The sequence below is a fragment of the Hemitrygon akajei genome, chromosome 25 (genome assembly GCF_048418815.1).
Source record: "Hemitrygon akajei chromosome 25, sHemAka1.3, whole genome shotgun sequence".
NCBI lineage: Eukaryota > Metazoa > Chordata > Chondrichthyes > Myliobatiformes > Dasyatidae > Hemitrygon > Hemitrygon akajei.
In genome coordinates this window covers 40682446-40706107 of record NC_133148.1, presented here as the reverse complement: position 1 = coordinate 40706107, position 23662 = coordinate 40682446, and the positions used below count along the sequence as shown (strand labels likewise).

At 48.3% G+C, this 23662-nt stretch overlaps 1 protein-coding gene across 3 annotated transcripts in view; it reads left to right on the top strand.

The window, feature by feature from the left end:
• Positions 1 to 23662, top strand: part of vaspb (vasodilator stimulated phosphoprotein b) — a 120038-nt gene that overhangs the window by 62415 nt on the left and 33961 nt on the right. For all 3 annotated transcript variants that reach the window (XM_073029369.1, XM_073029367.1, XM_073029368.1), the window contains exon 2: positions 19165 to 19336. In XM_073029369.1, coding sequence (XP_072885470.1) covers positions 19165 to 19336 — 172 coding nt within the window. The remainder of the gene's footprint in view (positions 1 to 19164; positions 19337 to 23662) is intronic.

The window sequence follows — 23662 nt, the reverse complement described above, 5'->3', positions numbered from 1 at the left end:
CTGTGGTTAGGCTAGGGTCAAATTGGGCGTTGCTGGGTAGCAAGGTTCAAAGGGCAGGAAGAACCAATTATATCTGAATAGATAAATAAGCTGTAGTGAATAGCTTTGTGCCGGTTGGTCGAAGGGAAGTGTGTAGCTGTTCCTGAACCTGGTGCTCTGGGTTCAGGCTTCTCTTCCATCCTGCCTGATGGTGGTGTGGCCCGGATGATGGGGATCTTTGATGATAGACGTTGCCTTTACGAGACAGTACTTTCTGTCAATACTACCAAACGGTGGAGGAACTCAGCAGGTCAGGCAACACCAGTGGAGAAGAATACAGTCGCAATTTCAGTCCAAACCCCTCCTGACGAAAGCTCTCCGCTTGAAACATCGACTGTTTATTCATCACCATAGATTAGGGGTTCCTAAACTTTTTTTGGAAAGAACGGTCACAACTTTGACCACTTTGAACCGTCCGTTCTAACTGTGTTCTTCCTTGGAACAGAATTTGTTTTTTTTTGCCTAATTTATGTATGCTCTTTTGCGAATGATGCATATCGGTTGCTGTGTGTGTGTGATGCTGACGCAAGTAAGTTTTCATTGGACCTTCGCACGCATGTACTTATGCAGATGAGAATGAAATAAGCTTTGACTTTGTCGGACATCTGCAAGAATATACAAAGGGCAGTAGAGGGGCTTATCAGAATATACAAAGGGCACTAGAGGGGCTTATCAGAATATACAAAGGGCACTAGAGGGGCTTATCAGAATCAGATTTAACCGGCATATGTCATGAAATCTGTTAACTTTATGGCAGCAGTACAGTGCAATGCATAATAAATATATAGAGGGGAAAGAAACTGTTACATTAACTCTATATATGCCTATTAAATGGTTAAAATAAGTAGTGCAAAAATCAGAAATAAGTAAGTAGTGAGGAAGTGTTCATGGGCTCAATGTCCATTTAGAAATTGGATGGCAGAGGGGAAGAAGCTGTTCCTGAATCGTGAGTGTGTGCCTTCAGGCTTCTGTACCTCCTCCCTGATGGTAACAGTGAGAAGAGGGCATGTCCTGGGTGGTTGGCATCGTCTTCCCAAGCCACCGCTCCTTGCAGATGTCTGGGATACTACAGAGACTAGTTCCATGCTGGAGCTGACTAAGATTACAAATTTCTGCAACTTATTTCAATGTTGTTCAGTAGCTCCCCCCCCCCTCCCCCCGTACCAGAGGGTGCTGCAGCCGGTCACAATGTTCTCCACGGTACATCTAGAGAAGTTTTTGAATGGTTTAGTTGTCAAGCCAAATCTCCTCAAACTCCTAATGACATAGAGCTGCTGCCTTTGCCTTCTTTATAGCTGCGTCGAGCTTGAAATTGTTCACTTCTGATCTCTCTGTGAGGGTTGGTTCGCATTCCATTGTCTTACCCTTCCTGGTCCACAATCTTAGAGGCACTGAGTGCAAGGTTGCTGCTGTCACACCACTCAACCAGCTGATATATCACGCTCTTGTACACCCTCTCATCTCCATCTGAAATTCTGCCAACAATGGTTGTATCGGCAGCAAATTTATAGATGCCATTTGAGTTTATACCTAGCCACACAGTCACGGGTGTAAAGAGTGAAAGGGAAATGGACAGTCAATGTTTTGGGTTGAACTGCCGAGTTCCCTTCATGGATGCTGCCTGACCTGCTGAGTTCTTCCAGTGCCTTGGTGTTTTGTTGTTACAGAGAGAAACTTTTCATTGTCTGGAGAGAAGGAACTTAAGATAATCACAGGTGATGTAGACCAGGGGCTCCCAACCTCTTTTATGCCATGGACCTGGATTGTTAACCGAGAGGTCTGTGGGCCCAGCTTGGGAACCCTGATGTAGGGGAATTCCTTTGCTGCGGCAGACCAAAGGGGAAGAGTGGGGGAGTCGGACTAACCCAAGAACGTGTTTAAACACGCCTCAGTAGCGTAGCAGTTGGCTCGACACTGTTGCCACTCTGTATGTCCTTCCCATGAAATGCCTGGGTTTTCCCCGGGAGTTCCGGTTTCCTCCCACAGTCCAAAGACGCAACAAGTAGGTTAATTGGTTGTTGTATATTGTCCTGTGATTGGGTTAGGGTTAAATTGAAGGTCGTTGGCTTGAAGGGTCTACTCCACACTGTATCTCTAAATAAATAAAATAAAAACTAGCACAGGAGCATTGGGCCAAATATCCTCCATAAAACCATTCAGCCCATCGAGGCTGCTCTGCCATTCGATCATGGCTGATTTATATTCCATCTGAGCCTTATCCTCCTGCCTTCTCCCCATAACCTTTGACTCCCTGACTAATCAAGAACCTATCAACCTCTACTTTAGAGATACCCAACGACTTTGCCTCCACAACCGGCGGTAGTAATTAATTCCACACTCTGACCAGAGAAATTCCTCCTCATCTGTTCTAAATGGGCGTCTCTTTTGAGGCTGTGCCCTCTGGTCCTAAGCACCCCCACTAAAGGAAGTATTCTCTCCACACCCGCTCTCTCTCTGGACCTTTCTGTATTTGATAGGTTTCAGTGAGGTCCCCTCTCATTCTTCTGAACTGCAGTGAGTACAGGCCCAGGGCCATCAACCGCTCCTCATACATTAACCGTTTCATTACCAGGACCATTCTCCTGAACCCCCCCCGGATCTTCTGCAATCCCAGCGTATCTTTTCTTAGATAAAACTGATCTCAATTCGTCAAGTGTGCTCTAAGCAATGCCTCAGCATTATGTTCTCCTGGTCAGTATCGGTCTACAAGTTTGCATGGGTTCCTTCTGGTCCTCACGCGAACAACAGGCGCTTTGTCTGCCTCCTGGGGCATTCCTCTTCCAGCCAGCTGGTGCCTGTCAATCCCCTATAACTCATTAACTGCTGACGTGATTCGGTACTTCAGCGCAGAGCTGAAGGCAGCAGCCTCCAGTGACGTCAGGAGCACAGCCTGATTGTGCTCCTGGGCCTTTGAAGCGATTGCCAGGAAAGGTAGGATGTGAGTGTGTGCTGCTCGCTGCTTCCCAGTTCAAAGTTCAAAGTCAATTGCTGATCAAAGTACATATGTGTCACCCTGTACAAGCCTGAGATTCATTTCCCTGCAGGCAAACTCAGCAAATCTATAGAACAGCAGCTGTAACAGGATCAATGAAAGATCAACCAGAGTGCAGAAGACAACAAACTGTGCGAATGCAAATGTAAATAAATAGCAATAAATAACGAGCACATGTGATAAAGAGTCATTAATGTGAGATCATTGTTGTGGGAACATCTCGATAGATGAGTGTAGTTACCCCCTTTTGTACAAGAGCCTGATGGTTGAGGGGTAGTAACTGCTCTTGAACCTGGTGGAGCGAGTCCTGAGGCTCCTGTACCTTCTCCCTGGTGGCAGCAATGAGAAGAGAGCCTGGCCTGGGCAGGGGATCTCTGATGACGGGTGCTGCTTTGCTACGACGGCTTTTCATAGAGACTCGCTCAGTGGTCGGGAGGGTTTTAACCCATGTGATACTGGGCGAAACCACTACCTTTTGTAAGATTTCATCGCCAGACACTCAGACGCATGCAGGCAGGTACTCAGACACTGGCACAGACAGGACGCACAGGCCACAGTTCAAAATGAATTCATTATCAATACGTATAGATCACCGTTTATGAATTGTTACCGCAATTCATTTTCTTGCAGGCATTCCCAATTGTAAAGTTTCACCACGCTTCCAGCACCAACATAACACGCCCACAACTCACGAACCCTAACCCGTACATCTTTAGACCGTGGGGAGAAACTGAGGAATGCAGAGGAATCCCGTGGTCACAGGAAAAATGAACAAAGTCCTTACAGACTGCAGCTGGAATTGAACCCTGATCCCTAGTGCTGTGAAGCATTACGTTGACTGCTGTGCTACAGTGAATCTTGAGGCGGGTACAATATTGTCATTTAAGAAGCACTTGGACACGTGAGTGGAGGGATGTGGGCCAGACTCATGAAACCGGGACCAGATAAGTAGGCTGTGGGGTTCGCAAGGACTTGGGGGTGGGTGAGGGGGGTGGGGGGAGAATCTCATTGAAGCTTATCAAATATCGAAAGGCCTAGTTAGAGTGGACATGGAGAGGATGTTTCCAATAGGGTGGTGGGGGGGAGTCTGCCAGAGCAGAATTTCAGGGATCAGATTTATTCACAAGTTTTATTTAACCCTTTCAGCCCTTTGAGCCACAACGAACCCTGACTGCATCACGGGGCGATTTACAGTTGCGTCACCTTCAGCCATGATGAAATACCGGAGCAGAGCGGATGGGTAAAGTGGCCGAATTCTGCTGCTCGCTCTTATGGGTTTAACCTACCCGGTACAGTTTAGGACAGTGGGGGGAAACCAGAGCACTGGGAGAAAACACACATTCCACAGGGAGCCCGTGCACAGACGGCACTGGAATTGAACTCTGAGCTCCAGAGCACTTTGAGGTATTATAGCGTTGCGCTAACCGCTACACTGGTGTGGGGCCTGGTCTACCAGCATTTTGGAAGAAATGTGACCTGGTTAGCTTCATTCAGTATGGCTTTGTGCAGGCTGGTCATATCTCGCAAAGTTAAGATTATTTGAGGAGGTGACGAAGGCGGTTGACGTGGGTAGGGCAGTGGATGCTGCCTCTGTGAACTGTAGACAGGCGTTTGACAAAGGTATCTCATGATAGGCTGATCCAGAGGTGAAAGTTTGTTTTCAAATTTGGCTTACCATTAGAAAATGGAGAAAGGAGGAGGAGGTATTGGTGGTGGAAATGGGTGGAGTGATGGAGATACGTCTCTACCAAGGAGGTGTAAGGCGCTCCTTCCCTCCGCTAGCCTGCAGGTCACCCTTGGGCAAGGTGTAGCACCTGCTTAGCCCCCCGATCAGGGTCACGGGAAGCCACGGGAGCAGGTGGTGGATGGTCGTATGAGCAGCCGGTGCAGATCACAAGTCCTGGTTATGTGACCACTGACACCAGGCAGACAATCTCTGAAGAGTATTGATAATGGCTGGAGTCACCCGTCTTGTAAAGACACTGCCCAGAAGAAGGCAACGGCAAACCACTTCTGTAGAACAATCTTGGTCATTAAAAAACCATGATCAACAACGTCACACGATACGGCTCACAGTGAAAGAACAGTGGGTTGGTTATGACCAAAAGGCCCTGCTGCATCGATCGATAAAACCATCAGAATATTTCTCTCTGGGGTGGGGGAGATGTGTGGGACAAGTTCATTTACACAAAGAGTGGCTGGCAGGTGCTGGGGGAGAAGCGGAGACGATGGTAAGGTTGAAGAGGCTGTGAGGGAGTCACAGCAAGCACCTGGATCACGTACAGGCAGAAGTTATGTTATAACCTGAACCTGCCTTGTGGCACATTAGCTTTTTATCCTGTTTTTACGAGTCTGAGTTGCTGGCTCCAGATTCGAACCTGGGACCCCTCACCTCAAAGTCCGGTGCTGATGCCACTACGCCTTAGTTTAGTTCAGCATTCACTGACTACCAACTTTCTCAACCAACCAAGATCCGCCCAACTCATTCTCACTCACAGGCAAACTATCGACTTCAGTGGAGGAGACTTCTAGACTTCTGTGGTAAATCCTCTCTAAGTTCCAAATGGCCTGGCCGCTAATTGTGCAGTCCTCAGCCCTCGCTTTCCCACCGCGGAGAGGAAATGGCTCCTCTTCATCCACCCCCTCACTATCTGATCAGATTAGCCAACTGTGCTCGAGGGAATACAAGTCTGCTGTGTGTAACCAAGAATAATCAGTTATGAGCAATGCCCAGGAAATGCGGCAGAAGCTCAGCAGGTCAGGCAGCATCTATGGAAATGAATAAACCGTCGACATTTCAGGCTGAGACCCTTCGCCAGGACTGGAGAGGAAGGGGGAAGAATCCAGAAAAGGAGGGTGGGGAAAGGGTAGGAGTAAATGCTGGTGTTAGGTGAGGGGAAAGGTGGGTGAGTGGGGGAAGGGAAGGATCAAGTAAGAAGCTGGAAGGTGATAGGTGGAAGAGGTAAAAAGCTGAAGAAGAGGGAATTTGATTGGAGAGGAGAGTGGACCATGGAAGGAAAGGGAGGTGATGAAGATCATTAACATGAGTGATTCTACAGATGCTGGAAAGCCAGTACAACGCACACAAAATGCCCGAATAAAAAGGTTGGGGAGGGAGAGGAGGATAGCTAGAAGTTGATAGGGGAAGCTGGGGGGGGGGGGGGGGGGGTGGGGGAAGGTAGTAAGAAACATGCAGAGCTGGGCTGAGAATGGACAAACGGGAATTCAATTCAGAGAAGTGTGAAGTGATTCACTTTGAAAGACCGAATTTGAAGGCAGAATTCAGGGTTCATGGCAGGATTCTTAGTGTGGAGAAAGAGGTTCAAGTCCATTGATCCCTCAGAGTTGTGGCGCATGTCGATAGTGTGGTTAACAAGGTGTGAGGGCCTTCATTTGAACGGCTTGTGACATTGAGAGCGTTTGATGGCTCTGGCCTTGCATTCTCTAGAACTCAAACGAATGAGGGGTGACCTCATTGAAACCTGCTGGATGGTGGGTAGAGTACCGGTGAATACCGGGTGGCCTTGATATAGAGTGGGTGTGGAGAGGATGTTTCCTACAGTGGAGGAGTCTAAGACCAGAGGGCACAGCCTCAGAATAGAGGGGTGTCCTTTTAGAGCGGAGATGAGGAGGGATTTCTTTAGCCAGAGAGTGGTGAATCTGTGGCAGCTGTGGAGGCCAAGTCTTTATGTCTGTTTAAGGCAGAGGTTGACAGATTCTTGATTAGCCAGGCCATGAAGGGATACCGGGGAGAAGGCAGGAGATTGGGGCTGAGAAGGAAAATGGATCAGTCATGATGAAATGGCAGAACAGACTTGACGGGCCAAATGGCCTAATTCTGCTGCAATATCTTATGATCTTCACTAGTCAGGGGATTGAGTTGAAGAGCTGTAAGATACATTCCGTAAAACCCTGGTTAGAAAACACTTAGAATGTTGTGTTCAGTTCTGGTTGCTTCGTTATAGGAAGGGTGTGGAAGCTTTAGAGAGGCTGCAGAGGAGATTTACCAGGACGCTGCCTGGACTAGAGAGCGTGCCTTATGAGAGGCTGAGTGGGCTGGTTCTTTTCTCCCAGTGAAGGAGGATGAGAGGTGAATTGATAGCGGTGTACGGGATGATGAGAGGCAGCGATAGAGTGGACAACCAGAGACTTTCTCCCAGGGTGACAATGGCTAATACACGAAGGCATCATTTTCAGGGCATTGGGGAAAGTGTTGGGGGAATGTCAGGCGTGGGCTGTCTGCACAGAGAGCGTGGGTGCTGAGGTGGTGCTAGAGGCTGAGACCTGAGGGGCATTTAAGAAACTCATAGATAGGCGCATTGATGATGCAAAAACGTGGAAGGTTATGTAAGAGGGATCGATCTCAGAGAGGGTTAAAAGGACTGCACATCATGGGCTGGAAAGTCTGTACTCTGATGTTCTATGTTTAAAACAACAGATTTCATAAAATATGTCAGTGGCAATAAATCATATTCTGAGAACTGCGATGCCTTCTCATCAAGCGCTGCATTCCTGAGCACTTTCTCACCATGTAAACAGAATTTCTGCTCCTTTGCTAGTTCTTTAGGGCCAGTCCTCCCTTCCTCCCTCCCTCCCTCTCTCCCTCCCTCCCTTCCTCCCTCCCTCCCTCTCTCCTTTCCTCCCTCCCTCCTTTCCTCCCTCCCTCCTTTCCTCCCTCCCTCCTTTCCTCCCTTCCTCCCTCCCTCTCTCCTTTCCTCCCTCCCTCCCCTGGAGGCACTCAGCAGTTAAGACAGTGTCCAAGAGAGGATGTCAACAGTCCTGATAAAGGGCCTTGGCCCACTACGTTGACTGTTCATTCCTGTCCATAGACGCTGCCTGACCTGCTGAGTTCCTCTGGCATCTTGTGCATGTGTTGTATAAGCAAGTGTCTACTGGTTATCGAGCTTTCAGAATCCGGTCTATTATTGCTGACGTACCTGTGTGTGTGTTTAAAAAAGCAAGCAAAACTAGCAACTTGTTGTTCATGGACTGTCCAGCCCTTCACACTCTGGTAATGTGACTCTAGTAGCTACCTGGAATTTAGGAAGCTGTGTTTTCTCTCTCTCGCTCCCTGTTTCTGGTTTGTCCAGTTGGGTGGGTTTTGGGATTAGGAAAAGGCTGTGATTTGCCCAGTCGTATTGCTTTGAAACTACAACCTGGTGGTTTGGTTTCAACACAGACAGCAGGATCAAAAGTTTGCCCGTGGCCTGTCTGGTTAACAGATTCTTCCTCCTTCGGCCCCTTTCACCTGTCAACTCCCAGTTTCTCACCATCCCACCCACCTTCCCGCTCACCCGATCTTACCTATCAGCAGCCAACTTGTACTTCTCCCCCTCCCTCCACCTTGTTGTTCTGGCTTCTGCCCCCACCCCACTTCCTTTCAAATCCTTATGAAGGATCTTGTCGGAAACGTCAATTGTCTATTCCTCTCCAGAAAGGGGGGGGGGGGGGGAGTGTGTGTTTGTTGGTTTAAAAAAGCAAGCATCTTGTGTGTGTTACTCTGCATTTCCAGCATTTCAGGTTCAAGTTTAATTGTCACTCAGCCATACATGCATACTGTCAAATGAAACGACGTTACTTCAGGCCAATATGCAAAACACAGCAACAGTCACAAAGCAGATGTAAGACGTCAGTAAAATACAGTCAATCAAAAAAATATAGTCCAAGACCTTGAGCTCATCAATGATACATAGAAATCTACAGCATATTACTGTATTACATATTACAATGTTGTGCTGACCATGTAACCTACTCTGGAAGCTGCCTAGAATTTCCCTACCACATAGCCCTCTGTTTTTCTAAGCACCATGTACCTATCTAAAAGACCCTATTGTGTTCGCCTCTACCACCGTTGCCAGCAGCCCATTTCACGCACCCACCACTCTCTGTGTGAAAAACTTACTCTGACATCCCCCTTGTACCTACTCCTCAGCACCTTAAAACTGTGCCCCTCGTGTTAGCCATTTCAGCCCAGGGAAAAAGCCTCTGACTATCCACATGATCAATGCCTCTCATCATCTTATACACCTCTATCAGGTCACCTCTCATCCTCCTTCGCTCCAAGGAGAAAAGGCCGAGTTCACTCAACCTATTCTCATAAGGCATGCTACCCAGTCCAGGCAACATCCTTGTAAATCTCCTCTGCACCCTTTCTATGGCTTCCACATCCTTCCTGTAGTGAGACGACCAGAATTGAACACAGTACTCCAAGTGAGGTCTAACTGAGTAACTGTATCTGCATTCTAACACAATATGGCTTGTCATCTGCCGAGTGAACACTGGGGGCAGCACTGACTCCAGCCTTGACGCTGCGCCACAGCGCCCCCAGCAGTCCGGTGGAGCACCTCTGCTCAAACACCCGTCTCCCGCGGGGCTGTGACGCGGCTTGAGGCCTCGTCCTCACTTTGACTGAGGCCACGCAACTCCCCGGCCATCGTCCAGTAAATCAGTGAATCAGGCTTGCAGCATTCCACAGCGCCAATGTCCAGCCGGGTCTTGTGGTAACAAGATAAGTGCTTGGGACAGTCGCTCGCTGTAGGACTGCAGAAGGTCCGACTCCGTCAGTTTCTCTGCCAGCGAGCAACTCGCTGGTGCGGTGGACCAGCAGAACTTTTAGGTTTGTAATGTCCATCAGGGTCTTGCAATCGTAACAAATATGTTCAAAAAAGACAATACAGAGACTTTTGGTGTTTATATCCAACTACAGAAATTCACCAGGATTTCTTTCTGAGAGCTGTGTCCATAGTCTGAGAGGAGTGTCTGTTTTCAATAACTACCCGGAGAATTGCTCCACATACACTTGTTGTAATTTGTTAATTTAATTCAGTAATCACCCCAGCAACTTGTTTAATCATCATGTTTCACGTTGTATGATGTGGGCGATCATGGTCTTTCCAAGACCATGATTGTTCTTGGCAAATTTTTCTACAGAAGTGGTCTGCCATTGCCTTCTTCTGGGCAGTGTCTTTACAAGATGGGTGACCCCCAGCCATTATCAACACTCTTCAGAGATTGTCTACCTGGTGTCAGTGGTCACATAACCAGGACTTGTGATCTGCAACGGCTGCTCATTCAACCATCATGGCTTCACGTGACCCTGATCGGGGGCTAAGCAGGTGCTACACCCTGCCCAAGGGTGACCTGCAGGCTAGCGGAGGGAAGGAGCAGCTTACACCTCCTTTGGTAGAGACGCATCTCCAGCCGGCCACTCTATGCTACCCCAACACCACCCATAACTAAACTGTTACTTGCTGTTACGCTGCTGGTGTTTAGGGCAGCAGTGAAGATCCTCCATCTCTGTCGGTGTTCAGGGCTTCCTTCATCGTGTCAGTAGCTTCCTCTCGGTTTTCACTCCTGTCAGTCACACAAGTCCCGGGTGGAGACTCAGGAATACCGTCACTCTCAGATGTAGAAGGATTCTTCATTGCTGTCTCCGTAATAGTTTTGTTTGACCAGTCAGGGTTGTCGGCCCTGAGCTGAACCCCTGAACCTGGAGGACTGGTGGGCCGCTCTTAGTCTGGCCTCTACCCTTTGACCTGTTTGGCATGGGTGACCCTACCAAGAGTCAAAGCATAAACCCTGACTCCAGCCAACGTCGCTCGCCGGGTCGTTGAGGCACAGAAGCCTCCAAACCCGATTTCAAGATTGAGGTCCTCTTGGAGGCCTTAATTGAACTAATGGAATATATTCAGAATCAAGTCAATCATGAGTAACATTGTTATGAGCTTGGAAAATGCTTGTGAAATATGAGGGACAATTTGTGCAAAGCAGGTTATTCATACAGCTGGATAACCCCTGCAAGGGAGGCTGAATAAAGATTAAAGCTAAGTTTTATTGTTACAAACACAGTACTGTGCAAAACTCTCATACACATACATATAGCCTTAGTGGCCCAGACTTTTGCAGGGTACTGTAGTAATTTTATGAATTACACTGTACTGCTGCAGCAAACAAAATTCTTGACATATATGAGTGATGGTAAACCTGATTCTGTAATAATCAATAAACCATTTGTTTGGAATCAAATGACCTTGCCTGGCGTCTCAGGGCTGGGTGTGTCTGCAGTCGCTCCCTGCCCGCCCTGGCATTCCTTCTCTGCCACCTGTCCCACACCCCTTCCCGCAGCACTCCACCCTCGCCTCTCCCACCATCCTTTGCTCCCGCCAGATTTCCAAACTCGCTTTCTGCTCCACGTTGACAAACCGTGCTGTGCAAAAGTCTTGGGCATACTGGAGATGTATGCTTAAGTCAATTGTACATTGAGACAGAGAGTGAAAGGCAGTTTTGTGTAAATGGATGAGGATGTGCTGGAGGTGGGGTGCAGCCCGTAGGAGTTGCAATGTTTCTAATGCCAACCTAGCATGCCCACAACTTACTAAGCTGAACCTCCACGTCTTTGGAGGGCGGGAGGAAACCCGCGAAGGGAATGAGGCAGCGGCGGGAACTGAAAACCAGTTGCTGATCGTTGTGAAGCGATTGTGCTAACCGCTACGCTGGCGGGTCACCGTTAATTACATCTGAACATAGGATCGGGAAGGTAGGCTCCTTCCCAGGGGACTGAGCACCCGTGGGATTGAAAACGGGCTGAATCTGTGAATCTCAGAATTGGGCTGGTGTCGATCTGGTGGGAAGGTGAGGGTGAGGAATGGGGTAGAAGATAAAAGGCACAGATTGAGTGAACAGCCAGAGACCTTCCTCAGGGCAGGAGTGTCTAACACTGGGAGCATGGTATGAAGGTGATTATAGGGGGGGATATCAGAGGTAGGTGTTCTTTTTACACACAAGAGTGGTGGTTGAGGCAGATACATTAGGGGTGTTGAAGAAGCTCTTAGGCAGGCACACGGATGATAGAAAAATGAAGAGCTACGTGGGAGGGAAAATGTCCGATTGATCCTGGAGTGGGTTAAAGGGTCAGCACAACATCGTGGGCTGAAGGGCCTGTACTGTTCTGTAATGAACCCGAGAGATTGATGGACTGGTTAGGTTAAGATTTGTATTCCCTGGAGGGAAGATTTGATAGAGCTACGCTAAATTACAAGGGGTATGCAAAGCAGGCCTTTTCCATTGCGGTTGGGTGAGGCTGGAACTGGAGGTCGTAGGTTAAGGCTGAAAGGTAGAGTGTTTGAGAGGGAACGGAGGGTAGTGAGAGAGTGTGGAAAGAGTTGCCAGTGGAGGTGGTGGATGTGGGTTCAACTGCAACATTCAAGAGAAGTTTGAATAGGTACAGGGATGAGTAGGGGATGGAAGGCTATGATCTGGGTGCAGGACAGTGAGATTAGGCTGATTAAATGGTTTAGCATGGACTAGATGGGCTGAAGGGCCTGTTTCTGGTGTGTGGTGCTTCTATGATGTCTGTGTTCTAGATTGGGGAGAAGTGGAGAGCACGAGTTGATGCGGACAATGTTCGAGCAGGGTGAAGGACTAATTATGTGGTGTATGAGATTTGTAAGCGGGCGTGTTGGATGAATTGGGTGACTGGTTTATCTCTGTGCACGCTGGGTTGATGGAGGGGTGTGAAATCCGCGCACTCACACAGAGTCCGAGGCCTCGGTCCTGGGCAGGCCGGGGCCTGCCGTGCGCTGAGGAGGTGCCGGGATTTATCAGGGTGATGGCTCGCCGCAAGGCGTTTGCTGAGTCCGCGGAAATTGCCCGGCGGACGAACGCAGCCGAGCGCTCGCATGGTGTGCGCGTGGTGGGGGGAGGGCGAGAGAGGGCTGTGCAGTCATGCAGATGTAATCTGGAATGCAGTGACTGGAAAGGAGGAGGGTCGCCACTGCGTAGTTTCCCCAGAAAGAACAAGACAGAGAAACCTCGGTGAACTCAGAGAGTCAGGCAGCCTCTCGGGGGCGGGGGGAGAAATGACAGATGACATCTTGGGTAGAGACCCTTTATCTCAAAGTTCAAGATGATACCATAAATACTCACAAACATCAGGAAATTTGTTTTAATTTTGTGGCAGCAGTACAGTGCAATAAATACAATTCAGAGGTTTCAAAGGTACGTTTAATGACAGAGAAATGTATACAATATACATCTTGACAGCACACACGAAATGCTGGTGGAACACAGCAGGCCAGGCAGCATCTATAGGGAGAAGCACTGTCGACGTTTCGGGCCGAGACCCTTCGTCAGGACTAACCGAAAGGAAAGATAGTAAGAGATTTGAAAGTAGTGGGGGATGGGGGAAATGTGAAATGATAGGAGAAGACCGGAGGGGGTAGGATGAAGCTAAGAGCTGGAAAGGTGATTGGCGAAAGTGATACAGAGCTGGAGAAGGGAAAGGACATGGGACAGGAGGCCTCGGGAGAAAGAAAGAGGGGGGAAGCACCAGAGGGAGATGGAGAATAGGCAAACAACTAAATATGTCAGGGATGGGGTAAGAAGGGGAGGAGGGGCATTAGCGGAAGTTAGAGAAGTCAATGATCATGCCATCAGGTAGGAGGCTACCCAGCCGGTATATAAGGTGTTGTTCCTCCAACCTGAGTGTGGCTTCATCTTGACCGTAGAGGAGGCCATGGATAGACATATCAGAATGGGGATGGGACGTGGAATTAAAATGTGTGGCCACTGGGAGATCCTGCTTTTTCTGGCGGACCGAGCGTAGGTGTTCAGCGAAACGGTCTCCCAGTCTGCGTCGGGTCTCACCAATATATAAAAGGCCACACCGGGAGCACCGGACGCAGTATACCACACCAGCCGACTCACAGGTGAAGTGTCGCCTCACCTGGAAGGACTGTCTGGGGCCCTGAATGGTGGTGAGGGAGGAAGTGTAAGGGCAGGTGTAGCACTTGTTCCACTTACAAGGATAAGTGCCAGGAGGGAGATCGGTGGGAAGGGATGGGGGGGACGAGTGGACAAGGGAGTCGCGTAGGGAGCGATCCCTGCGGAAAGCAGAAAGCGGGGGAGGGAAAAATGTGCTTAGTCGTGGGATCCCGTTGGAGGTGGCAGAAGTTACGGAGAATTATACGTTGGACCTGGAGGCTGGTGGAGTGGTAGGTAAGGACAAGGGGAACCCTATCCCGAGTGGGGTGGCGGGTGGATGGGGTGAGGGCAGATGTGCAGGAAATGGGAGAGATGCGTTTGAGAGTAGAGTTGATGGTGGAAGAAGGGAAGCCCTTTTGTTTAAAAAAGGAAGACATCTCCTTCGTCCTGGAATGAAAAGCCTCATCCTGAGAGCAGATGCGGCGGAGACGGAGGAATTGTGAGAAGGGGATAGCCTTTTTGCAAGAGACAGGGTGAATAGTCCAGGTAGCTGTGAGAGTCTGTAGGCTTATAGTAGATATCAGTAGATAGGCCGTCTCCAGAGATGGAGACAGAAAGATCAAGAAAGGGGAGGGAGGTGTTGGAAATGGACCAGGTAAATTTGAGGGCAGGGTGAAAGTTGGAGGCGAAATTAATGCTTTTTCTTCACAACCATCCACGAAAACAGAGGAGTGCCCACAAAGAATGAATGACAGTTCAATGTTAGAACCCCAAAGTCCCCCCAGCTCCCCTCCCTCCCGTGTGTAAGTGGCAGCAAGCAACAATCCCCCCTCCCCCCACTGGCAAAGAAAGCATCGGCACCCTCCACCGAGCAATCAGCGTGAGCAAAGCAACGGCAAAGACACAGACTTGCAGTTAGTCCAAAGACTACGCGTTCACCCAGTATTCGACACACCACAGGCTCTCTCTCCCTAATAAGGGAGAAAGAGTTGTCTCCATTTCACAGTGAGAGAGGAGACATAACAAACAACTCGCTGATTTACGATGTTAAAAGTCCGTTGCGTCACTTCTTCCGAGCTCTGTGCCCAAAGATCTCAGGTCTCTGAGATCTTCCAGCTCCCACAACACACCAGTCCAAGACACCAGCCTTCGATCGGCCAGTCTCCAGAGCCCCAAGATCCTAGGCCTCCAAAGGCGAGCCAAACTCCTAGGCCGCACGCCCTTGGCGTGTCGGGTAACAGCCAGTCGTGAAACCCCGAGAGCAGGTCCCATTCCCGCAAAGAACCAAAGTCAGCGTGTAACTCCAGGTCAGGGTCTTCAAAAGAACCCTGAAAGGGAAAAATAGAGATATTAAAGATAGAAATAGAGCTGTTTCCGAAGATGCAAGGAGTCGCCGTTTAGCGCCATCTTGGCTAAGCACAGCCCTCCAGTACTACAGTACTGTGCAAAAGTCTTAGGCACACTTGCTATATAAGACCATACTATATAGCAACAGAATTAGGCCATTTGGCCCATCAAATCTGCTCCACTATTTCATCATGCTGATCCAATTTTCCTCTCAGCCCCAATCTCCTGCCTTCTCCAAGTATCTCTTAATGCCCTGACCACTCGAAAATCTATCAAACTCTGCCTTAACTATACATAGAGACTTGGCCTCCACAGCTGCCTGTGGCAAAAAAATTTCACAGATTCACCACGCTCTGGCTAAAGAAATTCCTCCTCATCTCCATTCTGAAAAGGTGCCCCTCTATTCTGAGGCTGTGTCCTCTAGTCTTAGATTCCCCCCCCCCCCCCACAGGACTCTACTTCCACTCTATCTCGGCCTTTCACTATTCGATAGGTTTCAATTAGGTCACCCCCTAACTCTTCTGAATTCTAGTGAATAAAGGCCCAGAATCATATGTGTATGTGTGTGTCTGTGTGTCTATATATATATATATCCTCGTTATACGCAGGGGATACGTTCCTCGCAGTCGACGCATAATGTGAAAAAATATGGAGAAAATAGGGATGCGTTCCAGAGGGCTTCCTAAATATGTTTTATCTGTAATTTATTCACATTTTCATACCAATACGACACAAAAGCAGTACCACAAGGCACATTCGTATTATATTTCATCAATTTAAGGTAATATTCAATGTAATAAATCACAGAAAGTTAACATACTAGGGTGTACCGTACTCACCAACCATGGCAGGTGTGTTTGCTCCGGGAGATGAGTGGTTGTTGTGGTGTTGGGCAGCTTTACGTGGATAAGGTGCATGGATGGTTGTGGTCGTCAGGATCATACCAAGCACAGCAAGGGGTGAAGGAAGACTCACAGAACTCTTAGAACTGCTGGCACCGGTTTGAAGAAAGTGGTGAGGGTTGTTTGCTTGGCAGCATTTTGTGTATCAGCATAAATTTGCTTGTAAGGAAGAAGAGTTGATGGCAGGGAACGACTGAAATGCTGACTCTGTTCTAAACTTGGGTCCATGTCCATCGCCATTTGTGCCAAGTGCTCTGACTTCCACCATTCCCTCACTGTTGGTAACCTCCCGGGATTTTCAAAATCGTCCGTTGCTTGCAGCATCTGAGAGATAGTTCGCCGTAAAAAAAACACCTTGAATGTGGATCACACCCTGGTCGAGTGGCTGAATCAGTGATGTTGTGTTAGGCGGCAGGGAACGCACTGTTATGTTAGGATGAATGCTGTCCAAATGTTTAGGAAGGGCTGGCGCATAGTCGAGCAACAAAAGAACTTTAAAGGCAAGATTCTGTTCCAGTCAGTAGCGTCCCAGAGCTGTGTTACCTTCACCTGATGCCACGCTGTTTATAATTTCCAACTTTTTTCCAAGTGTTAAAGCGGTTCTTTGCCGCTCAGCTGATGGCCCAGGACATGACATCGGACACTTAGGAGGCACAGTTAAATATTTCGAGCACAAAATCACTGCATCGTAGGTAAAACCAACAAAAGTTTAAGAGCGCAAGATCGCACATCCACTCCTTGCCAAGACCAATGCGAGACTGGCGGGAGTGAGATTGTGAGGCGCACGCACCTGACTTGTATTGGCGGGAAAGCAGAGTTCCTCGTATAACTGTGAGTTTTGGACGCATATAAGGAGACATTGGTAGAAATAGGTTCCTCGCATAACTGTGAATCCGCACAGTCTGAAGACGCATATAACAAGAATAGTGTGTGTCTATATATGTGTGTGTGTATGTGAGTGTATATATAAAATCTGACTTTTGCTCACTGTAGGCTCACAAAAATGATTCTGGGAATGAAATGGTTAACGTGAGGTGTGTTTAATGCCTCTATGCTGTACTCGCTGAAGTTTTGAAGAATCGGGGATCATAGAAACCTATTGAATATTGAGAGGCCTAGATTGAGTGGATGTGGAGAGGATATTTCCTATAGTGGGGGAGTCTAGGACCAGAGGGCACAGATAGAGTGGATGTGGAGAGGATGTTTCCTATAGTGGGGGAGTCTAGGACCAGAGGACACAGATAGAGTGGATGTGGAGAGGATGTTTCCTATAGTGGGGGAGTCTAGGACCAGAGGGCACAGATAGAGTGGATGTGGAGAGGATGTTTCCTATAGTGGGAGAGTCTAGGACCAGAGGACACAGAGAGAGTGGATGTGGAGAGGATGTTTCCTATAGTGGGAGAGTCTAGGACCAGAGGACACAGAGAGAGTGGATGTGGAGAGGATGTTTCCTATAGTGGGAGAGTCTAGGACCAGAGGACACAGAGAGAGTGGATGTGGAGAGGATGTTTCCTATAGTGAGAGAGTCTAGGACCAGAGGACACAGATAGAGTGGATGTGGAGAGGATGTTTCCTATAGTGAGAGAGTCTAGGACCAGAGGACACAGAGAGAGTGGATGTGGAGAGGACGTTTCCTATAGTGAGAGAGTCTAGGACCAGAGGACACAGATAGAGAGGATGTGGAGAGGATGTTTCCTATGGTGGGGGAGTCTAAGACCAGAGGACACAGATAGTGTGGATGTGGAGAGGATGTTTCCTATGGTGGGGGAGTCTAGGACCAGAGGGCACAGCCTCAGAATAGAGGGAGTCTTTTGAGAAAGGAGATGAGGTGAATCTGTGGAATTCCTTGTCGCAGACGGCTGCGGAGGCCAAGTCACTGGGTATATTTAAAGCAGAGTTTGATAGGTTCTTGATTAGTCAGGATGTCAATGGTTACAGGGAGATGACAGGAGAATGGGGTTGAGAGGGAAAATAAGTCACATGTGATGTGATGGAATGGCAGAGCAGACTTGATGGGACAAGTAGCCTATTTCTGCTCCTGTGTCTAATGGAATATGAAGCAGTTTGAGTTTGGTTGTCTAGGAGAAATGGTAAGAGTGACTCCTGTTCCCCTTATTTAGTCTACAGTTGGTGCTGTGAATTCTGAATCTGGTAAGACCGTAAGATACAGAAGCAGAATTAAGCCATTTGTGTCTTAACAGCCATCGAGTCTGCTCTGCCATTTCATCATGACTAATCCATTTTCCATCTCAGCCCCAATCTCCTGCTTTCTCCCGTATCCCTTCATCCCCTGACCAATTAAGATATCAACCTCTGCCTTAAATACACCCAATGACCTGGCCTCCACACAAATTCACCACTCCCTGGCTAAAGAAATTCCTCCTCATCTCCATCTAAAAGGACACCCCTCTATTCTGAAGCTGTGTCCTCTGTTCTTATACTCTCCCACCATAGGAAACATCCTCTTCACACCCACTCTGTCGGGGCCTTTCATCATTCGATAGGTTTCGACCCTCGTCTTTCTGAATTCCAGCGGCCTCGGCCTGTGGAACACTTCAGAGCCCTACAAATCCGTGTTTGCTGGAGTAACAAGATGGGGGGGGGGGGGGTAGGGGTTGTGGTAAAAGGCAGGGACCCCAGGCCGCGGTGTAAAGGTTGACTGGACGTGTGTGCTTATTGGCGGCTGTGTGGACTCTCCACGTCAAAACCGTCCTCACTGCAGCAAGTTGCACTGGGTTGTGGGGGGGAAGCAGGGACCTGTTGTCTGCTCTCCCTCCCTCCCTCCCTCCCTCTCACTCCTCCCTCACCTGCTTCCTGGAGGTGGTCATGAGTAAAACTCTCCCCCACCACCCCCCCCCCAAGCTCTGTTTCTCCTTCCTCCTCCTCCTCCTTTTCCCCCATTTTTCTTTTTCCTTTCTCCTTTTCATTCTCTTTCTCTTTCGCTCTTTCCCTCTCTCCCTCGGGCCCCTCCCCCCCCCATTCTCTAATGGAGATGTTTGTGAATTTATCTCGGAACATAGTACTCTGATGAGACCAACAGTCTGCTTCCCGTTTAACCTGTTCACTGGACAGCCGGCTCAGAACTGGTAACAATTGGCCAGCCGGCTCAGAACACCTCTTTGTTTCTGTTAGACGTCAGAAGCTTCTCTCTGGTACTGACCTGTGTTTCTCTGGTTGTTTCAGTGAAACCAGCATTTGCCAGGCTCGAGCCACGGTGATGATCTACGATGATGCCAATAAGAAATGGGTTCCGGCGGGCACCGGGCCACAGGTCTTCAGCCGTGTCCACATCTACCACAACCCCGGCAACAACACCTTCCGAGTGGTGGGCCGTAAAATCCAGCAGGATCAGCAGGTACTGGGCTGGGCAGAAGTGGGAGGGAGGGAATGTTTAGTGGGTCCCATCGAGGGAATTTACAGTTGCTACTTCATGGCTTTGGGTGGTGGGGTGGAGATGCCTCTCTACCAAAGGAGGGGTAATGCATGACTTCCCTCTGCTAGCCTACAGATCACCCTTGGGCAAGGTGTAGCACCTGCTTAACACCAGTCCTGGTTCTGCGACCACTGACGCCAGGCAGACAATCTCTGAAGGGTATTGATAATGGCTGGGGTCACCCATCTTGTAAAGACACTGCCCAGAAGAAGGCAATGGCAAACCACTTCTGTAGACCATGACCGGCCATGTCATACTACACGGCACATAATGATGATGTCATACTACATAACACATAATGATGATGTCATACTACATGGCACATAACGATATTGTCATACTACACAACACACAATGATGATGTCATACTACACAACACATAATGATGATGTCATACTACACGGCACATAATGATGATGATGCTTCACCGTTCCAGAGACCCCAAACCCCCTGTTTGTGTGGGTGCTGTGTGACTCGTTACCTGTTACCAGTGACAGACAGTACACCGCATACAATTGAAAGATTTATCTTTATAATTCTTTAATTTGACTAAAGGATTAGTAAAGAAAAGAACAAAAGAAGAAAGGGCCCAGTTTAATGAAACAGTCTAATTGGAGCTCAGAGTTTCCTCTTCACCGATCCTCCCTCCATCTCACCCCGGGCTTCATCGAATCACGGTCCCACTCCGGGTCAAATCCTACGACCTCATCTCTCTGGCGTCTCCCCTCTTCATCTCCCCTCGAACCAAAAAAACCCAAGCCCAACCTCCGTGTCACTCACCAGAGAAACATCCCCTTCAATTCGACCATCCTAATTGGATGGCAGACATTTCTCCTCATCTCTTACCTTCAACGATAACCCAAACGTAAGCTGAAACAAGCAGCTCTCACAGAACAGCACAAAATGAAATACATAGAGCATAACAGTAAAAATATGAACCAGGGCATTAGATTTACGATCACTGGTTTGCTGCATTGATTGCTCATAAACTGTGGTCTGATCTTCATCTGTCACAATAATCGATAAACACAATCCGTCTAAGCTGCTGTACGCACCAACAATTGTACTCCTCATCATACTGATTGCCATCACGGTCTACGATCACAAAAAGTATGTTGCCCCTCTGGGGCAATGCCCTCTACAAAAGCTATTTGGAGTCAGCTGTTCTGATCAGTGAGATGAGATTGGAGGTGTGGGTTGCAGAGGTGCCCTGTGTTGTGTTCTTTATACGTACCGTGGGTTGCTCTAAAGACACAGATTCTGGAAGAACATAACTAGAACTTTTATTTAACAGCAAACAGCAACCACGTTTAATATACAAGCTTCTCAATCATTCTGTCAGTTCTGCGCGTGCTCATAGCTCCTTCCAGTCACATTCTGACACGTGACATCACCACACCCTGCCCTATAAAAAAGGCACACAGTCAGGTTACTGACAGAGCCTGCTCTTCTCAAGAAAGTTCTGCATACGTGCACCATGCCTCGATCAAAACAACTTTCAGAGGACCTTAGAAGAAGAATTGTAGAGATGCATGAAGCTGAAAAAGCATTTCTAAAGACCTGAGTCTTCCATCAGTCCACAGTCAGAGAAATTGTCTCCAGATGGAGGGAATTCAGTACTGTTGCTACTCTCCCTAGGAGTGGGCATCCTGCAAAGATCACACCAAGGCCACAACGTGCAATGCTGAAGGAGGTGAAAAAGAACCCAAGGGTTACATCTCTAGAACTTGCTCGAGTCTCTGTTCATGTGTCCACTGTTAAGAAAAGCACTGAGCAAGAATGCTGTTCGTGGAAGGACACCACAGATGAAACCACTACTCTAAAAAACATGCTTCAAGTTTGTAAAAGACCATCTGGATGTTCTACAGTGCTTCTGGGGCAATGTTCTGTGGATGGATGAAACAGAAGTTGAACTTTTTGGCAGAAGTGCACACTGCTATGCTTGAAGGGAAAAGGGCATTGCACACCAACACCAAAACCTCATCTCCTCTGTGAAGCATGGTGGAAGGAGCATCATGGTTTGGGGCTGCTTTGCTGCCTCTGGGCCTGGACAGCTTGTAGCCATTGAGGAGACAATGAATACAAAACTGTATCGACACTTTACAGGAGATTGTCAGGGTAGCAGTCTGTCACCTGGAGCTTAATAAGTTGGGTAATGCAGCAAGAGTAAATCAACAACAGAATGGTTTTAAAAGAAGACAGTAGAGCGGTTTTTTTCTACTTTGATTAACCGTGCAAAAACTATTTTGGACCCAGAGAGTCTCCCTGAGAATTAAGACGATTACGCACGACATTCCTACAGAATGGCTACAAGGTGAAGGAAATCAATTGGGCCCTTAAAAGGGCCGACGGAAAAACCAGGAAGCTTAACAACGAGGAGGAACCTGTCACTACGGCCTGTCTTCCCTATAGTTCCACAGTTTCTGGAAGGATCGCCAGGATCCTGAAGAAATACCGGATTAACACCATCCGCAAACCCATAAGGAGCTCAAATCACAGCTTATGCCGGTCAAAGATGACCTGGGACTCAGAAGGGCTGGCATTTACAGGATTCCCCGTGAATGCAGAGCAGCGTACGTCAGCCTGACAGTGGAAACCCGCATCAAGGAGCACAGGAGATGTACCTGTTTGGGTTACCCAGTGAAATCGTTTGTAGCAGACTGATGCATTCACAACGGCCGTAGGATTGACTTCGACGGCGCAAAATTACTGTGCCGCGCCAGTGGCTCTTGGGACCACCTGGTGAAGGAAACCATCAAAATAAAACCAGAGGAAAGGAATTTTAACAAAGACAAAACTCTCACTCTAAGTAAGAACTGGAATTCGATTGTAAACAAGGTAGGAGAGTGGAAAGCTGATTGGATGATGACTAACCAATCAGGAGGGTAGGATGGTGGAGGTATAAATGCCACCGGACTGGACGTGCCCAGGCATCATCCCTGATGAACATGGCAGAGTTTGTCTTCAAAATGTCGGTTATAATCGAAACCTGTACCCAGCTGGAAGCCCGAGTAGAGTGCATTAGTTATTAGTGAGTGTGATAGTGTTCATGGGTTCAATGTTCATTCAGAAATCTGAGGGCAGAGGGGAAGGAGCTGTTCCTGAATTGTTGAACACGTCTGACCCAAAGTTGGGGGGTGTTGTGGATAGTCTACAGGATAGTCAGGGTTACAGCATGACATCGATAGGATGTCGAACAGGGCTGAGAAGTGGCAGATGGTGTTCATTTCGGTAGTGGTGAAGTGGTTCATTTCGGTAGGTCAAATTTGAAGACAGAATATAATATTAGTAAGACTCTTGGCAGTGTGGAGGATCAGAGAAATCCTGGGGTCCATGTCCATAGGACACTCAAAGCTGCTGTGCAGGTTCACAGCGTTGTTAAGAAGGCATATGGTGTGTAGACCTTCATCAACCATGGGATTGAGTTCAAGAGCCAAGAGGTAATGTTATAGCTGTATAGGACCCTGCTCAGACCCCACTTCGAGTACTGCGCTCAGTTCTGGTCACCTCACTACAGGAAGGATGTGGAAGCCATAGAAAGGGTGCAGAGGACATTTACGAGGATGTTGCCTGGATTGGTGAGCATGCCTTATGAGAATAGGTTGAGTGAACTCGGTCTTTTCTCCTCGGAGTGACGGAGGGTGAGAGGTGACCTGATAGAGGTGTATAAGATGATGGGAGGCATTGATCATGTGGATTGCCAAAGACTTTTTCCCAGGGCTGAAATGGCTAACACAAGGGGCACAGTTTTAAGTTGCTTGGAAGTAGGTACAGAGGGGATGTCAGAGGTAAGGATGGTGAGTGCATGGAATGGGCTGCTGGTGGAAATGGATACAATAGGGTCTTTTAAGAGACTCTTAGATAGGTGCATAGAGCTCAGGGCTATGCATTGGGGAAATTCCAGGCAGCTTCTAGAGTAGGTTACATGGTCGGCACAACATTGTGGGCCGAAGGGCCTGTGATGTGCTGTAGATTTCTGTGTTTCTATGCCTCTACCACCTCCCCTGACCAGGCCTTCCTCACACACACCACTCTGTGTAAAAGCAAGCTACCTCTGACATCCTGCCCTATAATTTCCTCCAATCACTTTAAAATTATGGCCCCTTGTTTTAGTAATTTCTGCCCTGGGGAAAAGAGTTACTAGCTGTCTACTGTCTCTGCCTCTTATCTTGCCTTCATAGTCAGGGAGAAGGCAGGAGATCGGGGCTGAGAGGGAAAGGGATCAGCCATGATGAAATGGCAGAGCAG